Source organism: Myxocyprinus asiaticus, chromosome 33 (genome assembly GCF_019703515.2).
Source record: "Myxocyprinus asiaticus isolate MX2 ecotype Aquarium Trade chromosome 33, UBuf_Myxa_2, whole genome shotgun sequence".
NCBI lineage: Eukaryota > Metazoa > Chordata > Actinopteri > Cypriniformes > Catostomidae > Myxocyprinus > Myxocyprinus asiaticus.
In genome coordinates, this window is record NC_059376.1 from 31,692,499 (window position 1) to 31,712,866 (window position 20,368).

The 20,368-nt window shown below is 40.6% G+C and overlaps 1 protein-coding gene across 6 annotated transcripts in view; it reads left to right on the forward strand.

The window, feature by feature from the left end:
• Positions 1-20,368, forward strand: part of LOC127424494 (E3 ubiquitin-protein ligase RNF220-like) — a 54,506-nt gene that overhangs the window by 19,708 nt on the left and 14,430 nt on the right. For all 6 annotated transcript variants that reach the window (XR_007894483.1, XM_051669770.1, XM_051669771.1 and 3 more), the window contains exon 3: positions 18,766-18,892. Coding sequence is in view for 5 of the 6 variants with exons in the window: in XM_051669770.1 (XP_051525730.1) it covers positions 18,766-18,892 (127 nt within the window). In the remaining variant the exon portion in view is untranslated. The remainder of the gene's footprint in view (positions 1-18,765; positions 18,893-20,368) is intronic.

A 20,368-nucleotide genomic window follows, 5' to 3' on the forward strand; every position in this document is an offset into this window, starting at 1 on the left:
CCAAACTCTCGTTCAGCTCTCTGGAAAATTATGTCTGTGCAACTGGCCCAGACTGATAAGTGTAGCTGTCAATTCTGCGGGTCTGAAATTTATTTGAAAGTCTTAAAGGAATAGTTCACCCAAAAATGGCACACTTGTGTGCTATTTTCCAAATTTTGATAGCTTTTTATATCTAATATTATTTGTATAATTTCTAAAATTATTATACATAATATTATATAATATTAACAAATATATTAATTTATAAAAAATATTTTGTTTATAATATAAATATCTAAAATATAAATATAAAATTTGTATAAAAATATAATGTAGGTATGAGCCTGGGTCAATACCAGTATGGGAGACCTCCTGGGGAAAACTAAGGTTGCTGCTGGAAGAGGTGTTAGTGAGGCCAGCAGAGGGTGCTCACCCTGTGGTCTGTGTGACTTCCTAATGCCCCAGTATAGTGATGTGGACACTATGCTATAAAACGGCACCGTCCTTTGGATGAGATGTTAAACCGAGGTCCTGACTCTCTGTGAAAAAATCTCATTGCACTTCTTGTAAAAGAGTACAGGTGTAACCCTGGTGTCCTGTCCAGATTCCCCCCTTATTGGCCCTTGTCAATAATGGCCTCCTAATAATCCCCATTCATGAACTGTCTGCATCACTCTACTCTCTCCTCTCCACAATAGCTGGTGTATGGTGAGCATACTGGCCCACTATGGCTGCTGTTGCATCATCCAGGTGGATCCTGCACACTGGTGATGGTTAAGAAGTGTCCCCTGTTCACTATGTAAAGCGCTTTGAGTGTAGTGTCAGAAAAGCACTATATGAGTGTAACATTCATTCATTCCTTCATTAAAAAATAAAATCATAAAAATGATATATTTATGTTTTAGATACTGTATTTGTATTTTTTATACAGTATATTTATAACTTTTTAGATAGCTTTTTGTGAGGAACAGAGTGAAACTTAAGCCGTTATTCACTGATAATCGTCCCCTCTGCTGATGCTTGTATCTGGCCTGTGTTCGCATCCAGCTTAAAAAAATTACGCATTGATGTTATTTAAGCCAAAATGGTTTTTACATGTGTAGTAACCAAAGGTGACGTGCCATTTTTTAATTTTTGGATTTTTGCGAAGGTGACATATGTCGTCACTGAAAAACATACATGTTTTGGAACAATATGAGGGTGAGTATATAATTACCGAATTTAAATTTTTGGGTGAACTACTCCTATAAAAGTATGTTATGCTTTGTTACTTTAGGCCTCTGGGCAAGAAAAAAGAGAGGAATTTAGCCACATTAGTGGATGCTAAGCATGCAATATCTGTATCCTGAACAGATGAGATGGAGAGACTGGACTTTAAGCTCAAAGTGCCCTTACTGCTGATTTGTTTCATGACCTGATTGAGCAAGAACAGAGACCTGTGGATCTATATCAGCTTAGCTGCCAGTGGCCTTTGTTCCTCTGTGCTTGCAGACATGGAGTATTGGCTCAGGGGATTGCTGGGGTATCGATGGGGGAATTATGAGATGCGCACACACGCACACACCAAGAGAATGACTTTGGCAGGCTGGGCAGATGAGGAGCATCAGCTATTGTATTTATCCAGGGCTGTGTAAAGGCTCTGTATGTTTGGTTATCCTTGGCTTTCTGGCAATGACCTGAAATAATGTCTCCCATTGTCCGCTATTGAAAAAGAAGACAAACAGGATGCATAGTAAAATGAGACATCCTTGCATGCATTACCTTAGATTAACAGTACAATGTAATATAATTTTTGCACCAGTAACTTGTCAGTCTCCTGCACCTCAAACTTTTGGTGGTCCACATTCTTTGCTGCCTCCAATGCAAAGCACTGTGGCAGTTATCCCTGATTCTGTCGACACTGGGTGACAGCACACTCCCTACTTAGCACTACTACCCTCCACTCATTAGCTATCTAATTAGACTTTAGCTACTTAATGAGCTGAACAATGCACCGTTAGTAGAGTTACAAGCTCAGGGCTTGTTAGAGGGTGGGGGTTACCGATGTTTGGATGTTGTGCTGAGTTGGTTGCCTGGTGTCTGTTTTCCCATTGGTAGCTTGAATTATGCCTTGTTCTATGGCTTGTCTCAGAGTTAAGTTTTAAATGGTGATGGTTTGTTACTCCTGAATTTGCTTTTGTCGAAGATAAAATGGTCAGAGAAAGCTTTGAACTGGCTTTTTAGACAAGCTAGAGGTGCACACACAAACATTCTAGGGATACAAAGTCAGATTCTTGTTATGAGAAGACTGAACATTAAGTTAACAAATCAAAGTCAAACATTTGACTTTCATCATAAAGTCTGGTCTAATTTCCACCTTATTCCAGTTTAACAACCCACTTAGACAGGAAAAGACTACAAGACCAATATGTAAAGCGACCATGCACAATTCCTTTAGTTTTTAACTTGACATTTTTGGGCGGGAAAATATGAAATCAAGAATCAAGATGCCACAATAATAAGCCAGCATGGAAGAAAAAGTACTGATTATTACAAAGAAGTAACTCAAAAACCAAACTGGAATATGGAATAGTATTGCTCATTAAAATCTAGTTAACTTACTAAGTGTCTCCAACAAAATATCGCATGTAATGCAAATTAATATACATAATTGCATTGCTAATCCAAGTCAGCGATGCCTGAAACTCTGTTTTCAGTTTTGTGGATCTAGGATGAAAATCTGCCAAAGCAGTGCTGACCTATAATGTCTTATGTTAACTGTCTGTTTGAGTTAAGAACCAAATTCCCAAGCATACATGGACTTATGCGGTCCAAAACACAGCTGCTATTTCAGCCCATAATGGTTTGTTAGACGTTCAAGATGAAGTCATGTTTTTCTGTGCTGCAGGAGCTCTTCTGTGTTAAACTCTCTTCAGACTGGGTGGCCCAGTTCACCCACAGCTCCCACAGCAGGTGGAACCCAAGAATTGCTATTAAAACGGAGGTCAGAGGACTGTCATTAATAATAAAGTGTTTGTGTTTTTACCTCTTTCATGAAAAAAGCCACACTCTACAGATTTAGCCAATGTGAGGTTCCAGGAGTTTCAGCACTGATGTTTGGTGAAATGCTGTTTTTCATATATGCTCATTTTCTTTCACAAAACTTTGGTGGGAATTCACCTTCAAATTGCGCCTGCTTATAGCATTATTTACTTGCATGTGCCATGTGCAGGGTTGGGAGGGTTACTTTTGAAATGTATTCCACTACAGATTACAGAATACACAATACAGTATTCCGTTAGATTACTCAAGGTCAGTAACATATTCTAAATACTTTGGATTACTTCTTCGGCACTGGTAGATTTTTTCACTTGTTTTGACTATAAAAACTCTGCCAGTACCGTAAGACAAAATACACATGTTAAAAATACATTCTCTGAAAAACCTAAATATCTTATGCAGTGTTGTTTCTAAAACAAGATAAATCTAATTGATCTTGTTTTAAGGATTTTTAGATATTTTTACAGGAAAACAATCAAAAAATTATTATCAAGAATATGATTTTTGCCCTAATATCAAAGGTCTTACTAGAAAAAAAGAAATTATGATCCAATGTGAATTTTCTTGATAAAAAAATATGATTGTGCCTGGTAACATGTGCATGTAAAATGTCTAGAAATAGCATTTTAGCTTAGCGTAAAGCTGACAATTTACACAAGGTTTATTTCTATTTCTTCTGCTCCAAACTTACTTCTCTGTCTGCTCGTATGAATGTAACACATCATAAGAAAGTGTTTCACCGTTGTTCAAATGCACTTTGGATCGCATCATTTATATGTATAAATGTTTTCCATCTGAAAGGACTAAATATTAAATGAAACAAATGACAATAAAATGCAAAGTAATCTCTTCAGTAATCAAAATACTTTTTTAATGTAACTGTATTCTAATTACCAATGATTTAATTTGTAACTGTAGTGGAATACAATTACTTATATTTTGTATTTTAAATACGTATTCCCGTTACATGTATTTCGTTACTCCTCAACCCTGGCCATGTGTACCATTTAGCACCCAGTTAAAAATCAGGTAATTTCCACACTTATTTCAGGTCCTGAGTGCTGTAGATGAGCCAGCAGACTATCACAATTTGGCGTACTTATTGTATAGCATCACTCCACCACTGTGATTCAATCACCAAAATTGTTTATTTAAATGCCAAAAGTGTGCTTGACTACACCGTGTATATGCCCCGTTGTAACACTCTTCTCCATCATTTGATTATCATTTGATTATTAATTGCTCCCATGATTGCTAGAAAATGTAAATAAACATCTCTTTTAAACAGAGTTATATTTATCGCCTGCTTAGAGCAATAGAGCACAACAGTTCCGGAAGTAAAAATCTCATTCATTTTTTCCATAGGGTTAGGGTTAGAATTGATTTTTAACAATAACCTATAAATCTTTAAAGACAGATCTACCATGAGCTCTGAGGTTGTTCATCAGTGGTATATGCCTCTGTCAAAGCCATCAGTTATTTAAACTTCATTGTTTTAAATGGTGTTTAATAGCAGGATTCCTGGTGAACAACTACTGGTACACTACCCATGGTCCAGTGGAGAATGATTCACCAATCAGAGAACGGCAGCCAGCAAAGCCCGCCAAATGATTCCAACAGCAACCGCCCGTTTTCATGACACACTGTGAATGGCACAGTTAAGTCAATATTCCTTCACCCTTAAACTACTTATATATTTGTATATTGGAATATTTAGCAATAAATGTAAAATATATTGTTTCTATACTTATAAACAACAACCTAATATCAATAGTTTTATACATTTCCATTGTTTTTTATTCGATTACGTCATTCGCAATGCTTCATGGAACTGTAGTTTGTGCCCCTGTGAAACACGGTAAGTACGCAGTCTTGTACATTTGTCTTTTTGTCCAATTTTCAAATACTTTTTTCTTCAAAACAAGGTTTGTAATGTTGAGCTTCATCACAGAGCTCGTTGGTTTGGTTCAAACCTTAAAACGCTTATATGAAGGATTTTATAAAAAGCCGATGGAAAAAACATAATGGGAAAAATACTTTCGGTAAACTAGATGGCTGAAAAAGTGGGCGGGGACTGTTGCACTCTATTGCGGCAAGTGAATCTAGCATAATTTACACAGAAAAAGGCATGTTTGTGATGAAAAGAATGACAATGAGCATGTTTAAATAAATCAGACGTAAGAAACCCGCGTTTACGTGTGATTTAAAATCATCTGATTATTCGCTGCTTTTGACGTCTAAATGCAAAAAGGCATGAACACAACATTTGTGCACATTGAATAAGCTGGTAAGAACGCTAGTAAAATTCTTTACATGCGACATGAAATCAGGGTAATGGGCAAAAATCTGTCTGTGCCGATAATTGTTTGCGACCTTACCCCGATAAAACATTACGGGCGTTTAAGCAGTTTACATGACCTTATACATTGTCAGCTTATTATGCATATTCGATGTAAAATTGTGTACGGAAACGCACACAATATCTTTAATTTAATTACTCATGGCACATTGCTTTACCAGCGCAAATAGTGCCTGGTTAATTAAACTGTATTGCGGGTGATTAGAGAATATGATGCAGGTTTTTGTACTGAAATAATATGCACAAAAGTTTCTAAAGGAGAAGTGAATTCAACTTTTTGTGTTACATAATTTTTTGTGTCTTTTTACCAATATTATATGGACCAAAGTTTAAGTCAATCCTTCTAAAATGTTTCAGAATGAACATTTTAGAGCAAACATTCTATTTCAACCAACCATCTAATTTCAAAATAGAGAGGTAAAAATAAAAGACAGAGAGAGAGAATAAATAGCCTAGATTTTTTCTAGCTTCAGCAGCTGTCAACTATTTGCTCTGTGGAGGGCAACCAAACAACCATGTTGTCCAGTGTTAGACATGCCCTCTCTTTCTGTCTCTCTCACTCTCTCTATGTTTGGCACTGGTAGAGACTCCAGCGAGCTAGGCAGTTGTGTGCTTAGGCTGAGTCTGTCTCGCTGGCTGGCTCTGAACAAGTACAGGCCTGTTCTACCCCGGTGGCTAATAAAATGAGAAAATCAACCACTGTGCCACCATACACAGGCCAGCCAGATAAATACACTTGTCTCTGTGTGAATGAGTGTCAGCATGACTATGTAAATCCAAAGATGTTCAAAGACTGGCACAGGAAAGCTTAATCAATTCATAAATCCACTAATGGTTTAAGTTCCATTGTGCAGGTACTGTAACTTGCAGGTGCGCTCAGTCAGGGTAATCAATTTGGCTCTTTCATCATTGCCTTATTATTAATTTTCTTGGTCAGACAGAGCTTCCTGTTTTCGTGAAAGCCCTGTTGCCCGGTTTGAGGATCTTCCTAATCACATCCTCAAAAGCTTGAAAGCTGTCACAAAATCTGTATTATTCCAAAACAAGATGATCTTCAAAGGATCCTTGTCTATTTTTTTTCCTTGTCAGGGTAGCTGTATTTGACAAAGTGAGTGCAAGGCTATCTGATCTTATCAGCATGTATGTGGGAGTACATCGGATAGATTGAAATGGCTTATTATGGTCTGTAGGGCTCATTAGTTTGAGCTCCTCACACCTGCTCCATAAGGATGTATTGAATGAGGGCAGGCGAGAATGTTACTTCGAAGTTATTTTGATACGGAATAATAACAGTGAAGTAGTTGTCCTGAACTTTTTAAAATAAAAACATACCTTTATACACTCTTTATTAGTGTGCAAGCCACACACACACACACACACACACACACACACACACACACACACACATATATATATATATATATATATATATATATATATATATATATATATATATACACAGTATATATTAGGGATGTGCAAGACTAGTCGACTAAACGGTTCTGATGCTGCTAGTCATCACTGGAATTACTAGTCGGTCAGTATTTTTCCCCATTAAACTGTTCAGCATTTTTACACATTTACAGTTGGCTTTATATTTTTACAAAGGCTGCACTTAAAATACTGTCATATTAATGTTACACATTTTAAATATTATAATAATACAAATATTATTTAAAAAGAGGATATCTGAAGCAGGGAGGGCGCCAAATAACTCAGTAACCATGTATCGTGATCTCGCCTAGGGTGCCAAAATGGTCAGAAACGGCCCTGACATTTTTAATCGAACAGCTCTCATGGTAGATCATAGGCTAATGCATGTTGTGAAATACTCACAACTTTTCAGCGCATTTTTTTTCTCTCAAAGATTTGGCCTACCTGTTAATTATTTTCGACAATATCCTGACTGTTTTAATATATTAAGTAACTTTAACTTGGTGATTTCCATTTAGAACAGGCTGGGTTGCTCTATTGGTCCTGCACTATTCATTCAATTGTTTTCAATAAATATGCCTGTATTCGCTAACGTTGACTCATTAAATGCATGTCATGTTCTACATTTAACGTAGCCTACAATGATGACAATCATTGATTATAAAAAAGGGGTCTTATATTATCATACAAGACAAGCTCGTCACAGATAAATGACCCTTTTTTAGCACAATTTAGCATCAGATTTGGCTGTTGGAAGTATTTTAAATGGGTTGCATAAACACACAATATTTTTGACTGTTTACTGATGGTTTCTTTCGTTTTAGACTAGTCGACTTGTCAATTTTCATTTACTCGTCAGTGAAATTAGTCGTTCCACACATTCCTAATGTACAGTATATTCCTAATATACAATGTGTGTGTGTGTGTGTGTGTGTGTGTGTGTGTGTGTATATATATATATATATATATATATATATATATATATATATATATATATATATATATATATATATATATAAAATAAATTGGAACAATCAATTGTTTTAATTAGAAATTTCTAACTTCGTCCCCCCAATAATTATTATATTTTTAGAATTGTGCAAAAAAAATAGTGCAAAAAAAAAATGTAAACAAATTTGGTCACGCTTTATTTTACGCCGTTCATGTTACTGTTTATTTACATAGGTAATTACTTTTTAGTGCTGCTTGTACTTACATTTTGTTATTGTTATTACTATAATTATTAATGATAATAACATGTAATTTGTGTAACACAGACACCGTAAAATACAGTGTTACCAAAATTATACACGTAAAACATTGCTTTTAGACCAAGCAGAAGCCTCTATCAAACGGTTACATCAGCAGTCTATTAAACAAATGAATGTGCAGTCACTAGGCAGTATTTACCTGCTTTTCAGAAAATCAGCCACAGCTGCTGGCCAAGTGTTACGTCACCTAATTAAAATTCACAAGGAAGGCTGATAAGGATTATAATGTGCCCTCCCCCACACTTTTCAGATTGAACCTACATGCCTCATATTAATGCGTATTAGTGCATTTGCTGTGTGTATTTAGAAATGTTTGAGTATTCAGGTTTCGTTGTAAGAATGTGTGTGTGCATTTCTAAATATTTGTGTGTGTGTGTGTTTTTCCAGTGAGGTTTAGCACAGTTCGGCCCCTCAAGCTCAAAGTTTATGAGGTGTTAGCTGTAGCTTCATTGACTCCCTGCTGGCCTATTATGCTCTGTGCAGACAGAGCTGTCTCAGGTGTAAAAATGAACCCCCTCCACACACTTACACAAATGTATGTACAAATAAACACATGATCACACATGGACATTCTCTTACACTCAGTCATACATATTTTCACATTTGTAGCCATGCATTTGCATACACAGGTGTGCTTTAGTTAGTCCCTCCACTTTGTAGACTTCAGACAGTACTGTCTCTCTCCAATTCTATGGTTTGCAGGTGTGTCTTCATCTTGGTCAGTTTCTCAGTTTCTCAGACTTGGTTTATTTGAAGTGTCTGTCTGCACAGACCTGTAGCTCCAGCTGATGAGTTCTCAGGGAGACCATAAAAAGCAGCACCCTCCCATCAAATAATGGGAGTTTATATCAGAGGGGAATGATGGTCTATGACCATCAGACCACAGTTTGAGTCATGACCCAGGGTAAGATGAGGGTTATTCAGTGTCATTAGAATATCACACTAAATACATCATATTGTCGTAATGCAGCTTGCATTATTTTTTCTCTACTTCTAAAAAGGCTTGTTGGTTGGCTTGACCTTGCGCATCATACAGTATTGTGTTGTCTCTGAACACACACACACACACACACACACACACACACACACACACACACACACACACACACACACAAACACACACATATAGCCACACGTTTGTGTCACTATTGGTGAGGAAATATCATATGGTTTGGGTTTTTATATGGAGTTAAACAAATTTTCTATGCTTTATGCACTAACCCTTACCCTACCCCAAAACTAACCCTCACAGAAATCTGTTAAAATTAGTATATTTAAAGCAAACGATGATAAAGCTAATTTATTATGCTTTTTAATTAGTGAAGACCGCTGAAAATGTCTGGGTTTTTTTATCACATTTGTCACACTTTACTAGTAAGGACATTTTCAAAAATGTGCCCCTCACAAGCATAACCAAACCTGTACACACACACACAGTGGTCTCTTGCACATCAGTACTATTGATCAGCCTGTCTGTTATTTAACATTCATTAAATTGTTCATTAATTAAACACGTTGAGGACATCTGCAGAATCATTATCACTCCCAATATCAACTGCTTTTACTGTGCTATCACAATAACACAATATCCTATTGATGAGAATCTCTGTAGCCTATTTGATAAATAACAACAGCCAGCCCCATTTGAACATTTAGCTTTATTTGTAGCCACACTATCATCAGTTATACCATGTGTTTAATTCAATTGAATTCAAATGAATGCATGTACTGATAAAATTGTATAGCTTGAATGCACTGCAAGTCACTTTGAATAAAAATCTAAAATAAAAATACCTTTTATTTGATTATGTAAATCTGGAAATTCAAAGACATTTCATTAGAGATTTGCTCGAGTCTAAGCTGAAAGAATCCGCTGAATCATTAGAACTGAACTTGGTCTTTAATGTTTCACCAGGGCTGAACTCTTCGATACAGCACACAGTTAAAGGCAGCAATCAGCTCTCTGGAGTGATGAGTGCCACAGCTTTATCAGGCAGCTGTATAGATGTCTATTCCTCATCTTTATGGGGACAGTTATGATACAGGGATTTCAGAGACTCTGATCACTCTCTCTGCATCTGAGACATAACATGCAGTCAGACTCAAACTAGAGTTACGTGTTTTTGGTTTGAATGTGTTTGTGTGTGTATTGTTTTTTGGGTGTAAGAACGTCAACAGAGTTTCTAAGATTCTGTATTGTTTGCTTACAAACCAAAAACTGGAAAAGACATGTTTATGGGTAGTTGACAAATACATATCCACTAGTTCATTTCAATGGTCCTGCAGTGTTACAAATGAATTTTTAAAAGTACAAATATTTCATGTCTTCTCTCAATTGATATGAGGTCTTAAAACTGCATGCACAATAATTATGATATAATTTTATAATAATTATATAATATACAAATATAAACAAATTACGAGTATAAACCAATTATTTTCTTTGCTGTCCAGACAAATGTTGAAAATACAAGAAATTACCTTTTTCATTGAGGACAGTAAAATGGCATGTCATGTAGAAATATAAAAATATGACAATAAATAAATAAATGGTAATGCTTTATTGTTCTCATGCATTAGGTATCATGAAATAACAATGAACAATATATTTTTCCAGCATTTATAAATGCTTGGTTTATGTTAATTTATAAAAATATTAATCTTAAATATTAAATATTAAAGTTCATTGTTTGCACATAGTAGTTTATAATGCATCAGCTAATGTTAACATATGCAACATTTAATTAAAAAATGTATTAGTGTATGTTAAAATTAAAATTAACCAAGATTACAGAAGTGCTAAAAAATTTGTGTCTGTTGTTAAATCATTTTAACTAATGTAGCTCAATAATGTTAATGAATACCACCTTATTGTAAATGATTACCAAATACTGTAATTAAATAAATAATAAAATACTTGTTACCCTTATATCAAAATTAAGTTTTAAACAAATATGATTGTGATAAAGCCAGGTTTGTTGAATTGTAGATATGGTTCAAGTTCACATGCATTTGTTTGTATGTTGCTGTGGTTGTTGTTGTTATGTGTTTCTTTTCATTTCTAAGCACCTTGGACATACATCAGATTATATGTCTGCTTTCATTTTTGTTCAGCAAGAAATGTTTCAGATGGTTTTGATTATTCACTAAATATTCATTAATGAGACATTAATTGGCCTGTAAAAACATGCAGAGGCGGGAAAAGCACAAAATGAGCTAACTGATTTGACAGTTAGGATCTTAATGGGAGCCATTTTTGCTTTAATCTAATAGGCCAGTTTATAGCATTGAACATGCAAGTTTTTGATGTCTCTCTTGCATATTTAGAATTTATGGCAGTAATATTTCTACTCTGCCTCCTATTTCAGACATCGATTACCTTCAATAACAGTGAACTTGGACTTTTCACATGTACCTGGTACAGTGCCAGAGTGATTAAGCAGCTTCTAAGCTGATTAATGAAAAAAAAGTCTGAATCAAGAATATACTGTACCTTTGAAAACGAAGGAAATGACTTGCCACAGCAGATGTGTTGCTACATTACCTATTATGTTGCCTATTAAGCAGCCTTTTTCAATGGCCCATTATTTTCCTCAATAAAAAAACTCACCAAGGCTTGCATGTTCTCCTGCACTTCAGAAAGCATATTGCAGGAACGATGAAATCCCCTGTATAAAATGAAACATTTGATGACTTAAATACAAACCAGACGGCTTAAGTCTACTTGACTGGGCTTCATGGCAGGTGTGGAGTGGGCCAATTCTGTTTTATAACTGCTACTCTCCTCAGAAAGTCTGTCAGGGTACAAGTGCCCTGTCTGTTGCAAGCCTCTCGCATGCCCTCGGATTACTGAAATGTCGCTCCCATTATGGAGTTATTGAAAGGCAGAATAATGGCAGAAACCATTAAAGAGCACCTGTTATGGTTTTTCAAATATTACCTTTCATGTAGTGTGTTATATAGCTGTTTGTGAATGTAAAAATGTCTGCAAAGTTTCAAAAATCAAAGTGCACGACAAATGGAGTTATTGACTCCCAAAAGAAAGAACCGATTCTGAACACCTGAAACGAGTCGTTAGTAATTCCAGACTTACTTCCTGTACTGACCTACGTAATTTGGTAACAAAAAACCCGCCTCTGGTCTTCATTGGCTGCTCACGAACAGCTTCAAACACTACACTAAGCGGTAGAGCAATCACAACAGACTGGGAAATCTGACCAATCAGAGCATAGTAGGCTGTCTGAAAAGAGGGGTTTAGAATGAATCCTTCATGCTGCAATTTAAATTATGAGAAAATTAAAGTGTTTTTTGACCTTGGATGCAAGTACATCTATAGTATGAGACCTTTAAAACAAAATTAGGCATGTTTAAAAACCATAATAGGTGCTCTTTAAGGGACCTCCCTTACCTGACATGAATTCTATTCTATTCTATTCTTTTTCTACGTTAAATAGTATGATTTCCTTTAAACAGTTGTTTATAACTTTAGGACATCAGATAACAACACAAAACCATCAGACTTTCTCTGCGGATTAGTGAATTTATGAATAGTTCATCCAAAGGAATAGTTCACCCAAAAATGAAAACTGTCATTCCCTATCTGTCACTCACTCGACGTTGTGTCGATGTAGTGATACTAGGGGTCACTCTTGGGAGCCCGAAACACCTCTGGTCTTTGAAAAATAGCCAATGGTACGCGCTACCCACGTGGAGACAGCGGTCATGGATGGATCATGTACTCATTGCGAGCACATGACCATGGCAGAGTTGCGGTCGTGGCTTGCCTTCATAAGAAAGCAAGCCACCCCAGCGGCTCCCCGCCTCGGTCCTTCTACCTATGGGTATGAGGCCAGCGCGGCTAGCACTGGGGGCAATTTGGGGACCCCAATGGGACCACCTCTGCCGGGTATCCCCCCACGGACCTTCCTTTCCCCAGCACGCTCGTCTGCCCCGATCGGGCTTCCGGATGAGTCCGCCAGCTTGTCTCACGGTCGAGTTCGACCTCTTGCTCGGAGCCCACGAAAGTGATGAGCTCTCGAGCGCAGCATCGGAGAGCAGGCTCATCCAGTCGGATGCGGAAGCCTCAGCTGGGCTCCTCCCCTCGGGTACGGTCGCCCAGTCACAGGCTGACGCGGAGATGACGGACATGCTTTCCTGGGCAGCCGCGAGCGACGGGCTAGAGCAGCTCGATGACTGGTTCCTGGGCTCACGGCGCCGCTCACAGCCATGCCCCACCCCAGTTCCTTTCTTCCTGGAAGTGCACGAGGAGCTGACAAGGTCGTGGGAGGCACCTTTTATTGCCTGGTCTCGATCTTTCAGCTCCCCCGCCCTCACTACCCTCGATGGTGGGGTGGCCAAGGTCTATTCGGCGATCCCCCCGGTGCATAGATGCACCGTGAGGCCACCTGGCGCAGGCGCCCAAAGCTCCCATCCAAGGCCTGTAGGTTTACGTCGTCCCTGACGGCCAAGACCTACGGTGCCACTGGACAAGCTGCCTCCGCCCTGCACGTCATGGCTCTCCTGCAAGTCTACCAAGCCAAGGCGCTAAAGGAACTGGTGCTCTTGCACCTCAGCCGACTAGGGCTTCAGGTCAACTGGGGAAAGTGCAAGCTGCTCCCGGTTCAGAGCATCTCTTTTCTCGGATTGGAGTTGGACTCAGTCTCGATGACGGCGCACCTCACGAACAAGTGCGCACAGTCAGTGCTGACCTGTTTGAAGGCGTTCTGACAGAAGACAGCGGTTCCACTGAAACTGTTTCAGAGGCTCCTGGGGCATATGGCATCCTCAGTGGTGGCCACCTGCTCAGGTTGATGCATATGAGACCGCTTCAGCACTGGCTCCTGACTCGAGTCCCGAGACGGGCATGGTGCCACGGGACACATCGCATGGCCATCACGCCGGTCTGTCACCGCCTCTTCAGCCCTTGGACTGACCTCACATACCTACGGGCAGGCGTTCCCCTAGAGCAGGTTTCCAGGCGCATCGTGGTTACAACAGACGCCTCCAAAAAGGGCTAGGGCACAGTATGCAATGGGCACGCAGCCGCAGGCTCCTGGACGGGCCCGCGGCTGCGTTGGCATATCAACTGCCTCGAGTTGTTGGCAATTCCGCTCGCCCTGCAGAGGTTTCGGCAAGCATGTGTTAGTTCAGACAGACAACACGGCAACGGTGGCATACATCAACTGTCAAGGCGGTTTACGCTCCCGTTGTATGTCACAACTCGCCCGCCGTCTCCTCCTCTGGAGTCAGCAGCACCTCAAGTCACTGCGAGCCACTCACATCCCGGGCGACCTCAACACTGCAGCGGACGCGCTGTCACGACAGGTTACCCTCAGGGGAGAGTGGAGACTCCACCCTCAGATGGTCCAGCTGATTTGGAGTCGATTTGGGCAGGCACAGGTAGACCTGTTGGCTTCCCAAGAATCCTCCCACTGCCTGCTCTGGTACGCCCTGACCGAGGCACCTCTCGATATAGACGCGCTGGCACACAGCTGGCCCCCTGGACTACGCAAATATGCGTTTCCCCCAGTGAGCCTACTTGCACAGACCCTGTGCAAGGTCAGGGAGGACGAGGAGCAGGTTGTCCTGGTAGAACCCTACTGGCCCACCCAGACATGGTTCTCAGACCTCACGCTCCTCGCGACAGCCCCTCCCCCCCCCCGGTGAATTCCCCTGAGGAAGGACCTTCTTTCTCAGGGACGGGCACCATCTGGCTCCCATGACCAGACCTCTGGAATCTCAATGGCCCCTGGACGGGACATGGAAGACTTAAATGGCCTACTACCCACGGTGGTAGAGACGATCACTCAGGCTAGGGCCCCCTCTATGAGGCGCCTGTAAGCCTCGAAGTGGCGTCTGTTCGCTAAGTGGTGTTCTTCCCGATGTGAAGACCCCCAGAAATGCCCAGTCGGATCGGTGCTTTTCTTCCTGCAGGAGAGGTTGGAAGGGCAGCTGTCCCCCTCCACCTCGAAGTTGTATGTAGCCACTATAGCAGCACATCACGACACAGTGGACGGTAAGTCCTTCAGGAAGCAAGACCTGATCATCAGGTTCCTGAGAGGCGCCAGGAGGTTGAATCCCTTCAGACCATGCCTCATTCCCTCATGGGACCTCTCTGACTGCGCTCACTTCCATCAAGAGGGTAGGAGACCTGCAAGCGTTCTCTGTCAGCGAAACGTGCTTGGAGTTCGGTCCAGGCTACTCTCACATGATCCTGAGACCCCGACCGGGCTATGTGCCCAAGGTTCCCACGACCCCTTTTAGGGATCAGGTGGTGAACCTGCAAGCGCTGCCCCAGGAGGAGGCAAACCCAGCCCTAACGCTGCTGTGTCCGGTGCACGCTTTACGCATCTATTTCGATCACACGCAGAGCTTTAGTGTCTCTGAGCAGCTCTTTGTCTGCTTTGGTGGACAGCGGAAAGGAAGCGCTGTCTCCAAGCAGAGGATCGCCCACTGGCTCATTGATGCCATAGCAATGGCATATCACGCTCAGGACGTGCCGCCCCGGCAGGGCTATGATCCCATGCTACCAAGAGTGTGGTGGCCTTCTGGGCCTTGACCAGTGGCGCCTCTCTAACAGACATTTGCAGAGCAGCAGGCTGGGCAACACCCAACACCTTTGCGAGGTTCTACAATCTCCGGGTGGAACCGGTTTCGTCCCGTGTAGTGGCAGGTACAAGCAGGTAAGTCCAGGACAGCTGGCCGAGTGTATCACTTGCGCATAGCGCCTTTCACCTCCCTTGAGCTGAAGACGTGCGCTGTTGACTCCCAGTAGTGTTCACAAACTGTGTTCCCTGGATGATTTCCTCCGAGCCCTGTGGCAGACGAGTTTGCGGAGAAACTTGCTGCCGGCTCAGTACATGTGCTAACTAAGCCCTGTACTGGGGTAGGTGCTCCGCATGTGTTGGTTCCCCATAGGTAACCCCATGCGACGTATATCTTCCGCTAATTCGTTTCCCTGTTGGTAAACTGCGTCTTCCTTGGGCAGAGGCCCCTCTGCCCCAGTCACCATGTTTGTAGAAACTCCTACCATGGGACTTCTCCACATGACATACTTCCGACAAAGCTCGGCAAGACCATGTGATGTATTTCCACTCAAAATACCCCCCGCCCCCCGGGCGGGGTGTGGTGTCCACGGTGTCTTCCCCTTGGGAGTGACACCCCCCGACATAGACCTGGTGGCCCAGTCAGTTGACAAATTTCACTCTTTTTTTGGGGGGAGAGAAAAAAAAAAGAGAGGATAAGAGGCCACGACTGGGCTAGCCAGTCTCTATCTTTTGGGCAGTTGACTTGTCCCCGAAGGGCCGTTTGACACTCATAACAGCATTGGGGGAGGTAACGTGTCAGCCTGGTGCGCTGGCTACAAGGCACACAGTGGTCTGCCCGTCACACACCGCCAGTTCACGCAACACAGTTCAGCCATTTGTGGCGTTTCGTATAGGGACCCCTAGTGTAACTACATCAACACAACGTCGAGTGAGTGACAGATAGGGAATGTCCTGGTTACTTGCATAACCTCCGTTCCCTGATGGAGGGAACGAGATGTTGTGTCCCTCCTGCCACAACGCTGGACTACCCGCTGAAATGGCCGGGACCTTGTCTCGGCTCCTCAGCACAAAACCTGAATGAGTGGTTGCATACCAGCTCCTTTTATACCCATATGTTCGGGGTAGTGGTGTGCAAATACCACCCACCAATTTTCATTGGCCTTTTTTCAAAGACCAGAGGTGTTTCGGGCTCCCAAGAGTGACCCCTAGTGTCACTACATCGACACAACGTCTCGTTGCCTCCATCAGGAAATGGAGGTTACGCAAGTAACCAGGAAGTTTACTCACCTTCATGTTGTTCCAAATCCTTGACTTTCTTCTGTGGAACACAAAAATAATATTTTTCCATATACTGAATGTGACTGAGACTAGCATTCTGCCTAACACCTCCTTACAGTATGTGTTCCATGGAAGACAGTAAGTCATACAGGTTTGGAACAACATGAGGATAAGTAAATGATGACAGAATATTTGTTTTTGGGTGAACTATCCCTTTTAAGAAATGGTTTGTCCTAAACAATCTTTCTTGGGCTATCTGAATCACCCAATCACCAATGTGAACTATTAAATTTGGAAAAACTCATTGCAACCAATACAGTTTGTGTCAATCAGTTATGGAGAGAGCCACGTTCTGGCCTTGAGCAATATGACTGGTTATTCCTTTGCATCTCTGAAATACAAGCCTCTAGTGTTGTCTTTTTTGGGCTCCTGACATATTGTCGTAATGTAACAGAAAGCCAGTATGAAATATGGCATTTTGGAAAGGTCAGTTCATGGCCATATCAGAATTCATCTCCCTTCATGATGATGGCAGTTGTCATATGGATGTTGGCATGTGCAGTCATCCTATAACTTACAAAAAAGAAGGGGACTATCTGAGAATATCTGCCTGTTCTCTTGTGACATTCTGGAGTATAAAAGAGCTTCCTGTTTGCTCTTTAATTTTACATGTAGAATACTTTTTCACCAACAGCACAGCTGTTATTTGGTTGTAGGTAATCACAGCTGTGCTGACATTCAGTACAACAGCATGCACAAGAGTGAGTGATATTGTGTTCATAAAACAGTTCTTTAAACAAAATGTTTTGAGTTCGATTTTAAATGCAACGTGGCCAGTTATTTAAACTATTTTTGCTCTGCAAATGAAAATAGTTTGAAATGAAGCCAAAGCAGGATCCACTGTTGTGGGTTGCTGAGCAATACACAGACTGTCAGTGAAGCTTCCCATTGCTGTTATGCTTAATATCGGCTCTCTTATATTAGCAGTAGACATGTTGATAATTAGATATAGGTTATTCTGTTTTCTACAAATACACTTTAAAAATGTTACTGCCCAAAAACATATGCTCTTCTCTAACATACTGGTTAAATCAAAGCTGTTAAAAAAAAGTGTCTTAATTTAAATCATTCAGTTTTTAGAGAGGAGGCAGTGTCTCCGTGTTTAGGTGTATCATTTAGGTGTTTCTCTCAAAGGCCCCTAGTCAGAGGAGAGAAAAAAAAGACATGCTTATCCCAAAATGAAATCAAATTCCTCTTATCATCTTGTTATTGGGCGACGTTATCTGTGCAGGTAATATGGTTATAAATTCAATTTTGGCCGAGGGATTTCATTGTTTACTGATACTGGTTGGCTTTAGGCAGAGAAGCAAGCACTTATTGCTTGTTGGTGAATTTATTTTAGCTGTAGTGTGAGTGAAATTTGAAAAGAGAGGGGACTCATGGGGGGACCGGCCGTCACTTTCTCAAGGGCATGGCTTCAAACAGCTCTTACAAATCCATGTTTTATTCAGGTTTATTTGCTTTCATTTGACCACTTGTTAAGCCGTGATGGGTTCACTGAGGTAGAAGGAGACAGAGAATGCTGGCTTTTTCTCTGCTGTCATGTGTAGCTGTCTGTGACTGTATTGATGAGCTTTATTTGAGTAATAGATTTGCCTTGTTAGCATCAGCCTTGAGTAAATTATTTTAATCACTGAATAAAATGATCAGTCTCATAGGTTTAACTGAAACTAGACAGGCAGGCAGGCAGGCAGACAGACAGTCAGACCGACCGACAGACAGACAGATAGATAGTTACATTTAATGCAACTGGCTTTGGGAATTCTCATATTTGTCTTTTTTGTGCCCGTCTCTCCAGGTAAAGTAAAGGGCCTGTACGACACTCAGACTCCAGTGTGTCCAATCTGTCAGACTGTGCTGCGGCCAGGAGAGCTGCAAGAACACATGGAACAGGAAATGGAGCGACTTGTGCAGATGCACCACAGGTACTTACTCCATATCCACTCATCTGTAACAGTCTTTCATATTTCTCTTTATTAATTTAGTAATTATAAATGTGTTTGGTTAATGGAGACATGTTGGTCCTTCAAAATCCGGTTCAAATCCGGCCTACAACATGTCCCAATCGCATACTAACACCTATAACCCCATTATTTTCAGCCTGATCTCATGAAAGTTACATGACTGTGGTCACATTTTTGCAATATGATTATGTTGTTCATTACACATACCATAGCAATTCAGAGGTGAAAACAATGTGTGGCGCAAACAAGCATGTTAAATGTCATCCCAAACAGTTGAAGTTTTTAAGGTTAATGCTCGATCTAGATTTAAATCAACAAAACCAACCTCCCTACCCTAAACCTTAAACTCAAACCTAACTAATAGTTTCATAAAAGAAAACGTGACATGAAAAACACAATTGCTGAAGCAACCACGACATTCTGTGGTGCGTCTTTAACACTTGTGGTTCATTTGCATACTCTTTTGGACTTGTACCCCAGTGCTTCACTTTGCAAGTGCAATGCTCTATCAGTTAAGTTACGTTGCAATTTGATTGCACTTGAAAAAGCTTGTAAATGTAGTTGGTTATGTAACGCAAATATCTAAATGTGTTCCTTAAAAGTCATACGCTATAGTACAAGTGTTTTGATTTCATAAGATAACATTGTGTGAGAAATATACAAAATTCATACAAGGAGCCACATAAAAATCATTTAGCAAAAACGTAGGTAGAGTAACGTGATTCTATGAGACCAGGTTGAATAATTTCCTGTTACTCTCTATTGTATTTGTCTAATAAAAAGCCTAAAAATAATGGTAATAAATATTACAAAATAGTAAAGCTTTAATTTGCGCCTTCCCACACCAGTGATTACTTGCTGTCTGCAGCTCCATTTACTTCATAGTGTTTCATGTCTGTGTTTTATTGCCATCATACACCAAATTCCAAATAAATTGCAAAACAAAGTACAGTTTCCCATATTTATACCTCCTCTGCACTCTTTTAATATATCATTCTCCACCAACGTCCCGATAATCACCCCTACCTGTTAAAAATGGACATTAACCACTGAACGTAGGGAGAAAGATGAAAACTGTCATATTCCATTGTATGAACATGATACAATCAATACAGTCACTATGATGCAATCAATAATCTATCAGCTCTGTTCACTAAGCCGCCCTCTTTTTCTCTCGCCTTCTCCTGTTTTTCTGTCCATCCAGTTCAATCTGAAATCAACAGCCAATCAGTCGAGGGTAGATTTGATTGTTTGAACTGCTTCTGCCTCTTTGTGTCGAACGACACTGACAGTCAGCATGCTTTTCTGTCACTCTGACTCTCATCTCAACCATGAAAATGCATCGCAGCTTGTAGTAAAGAGATCAAAAGACGAGACGAGGAGAGATGCAAAGATGGAGGAAGGGCAGAATTAAGACAGATTGTGACTATAAAAACT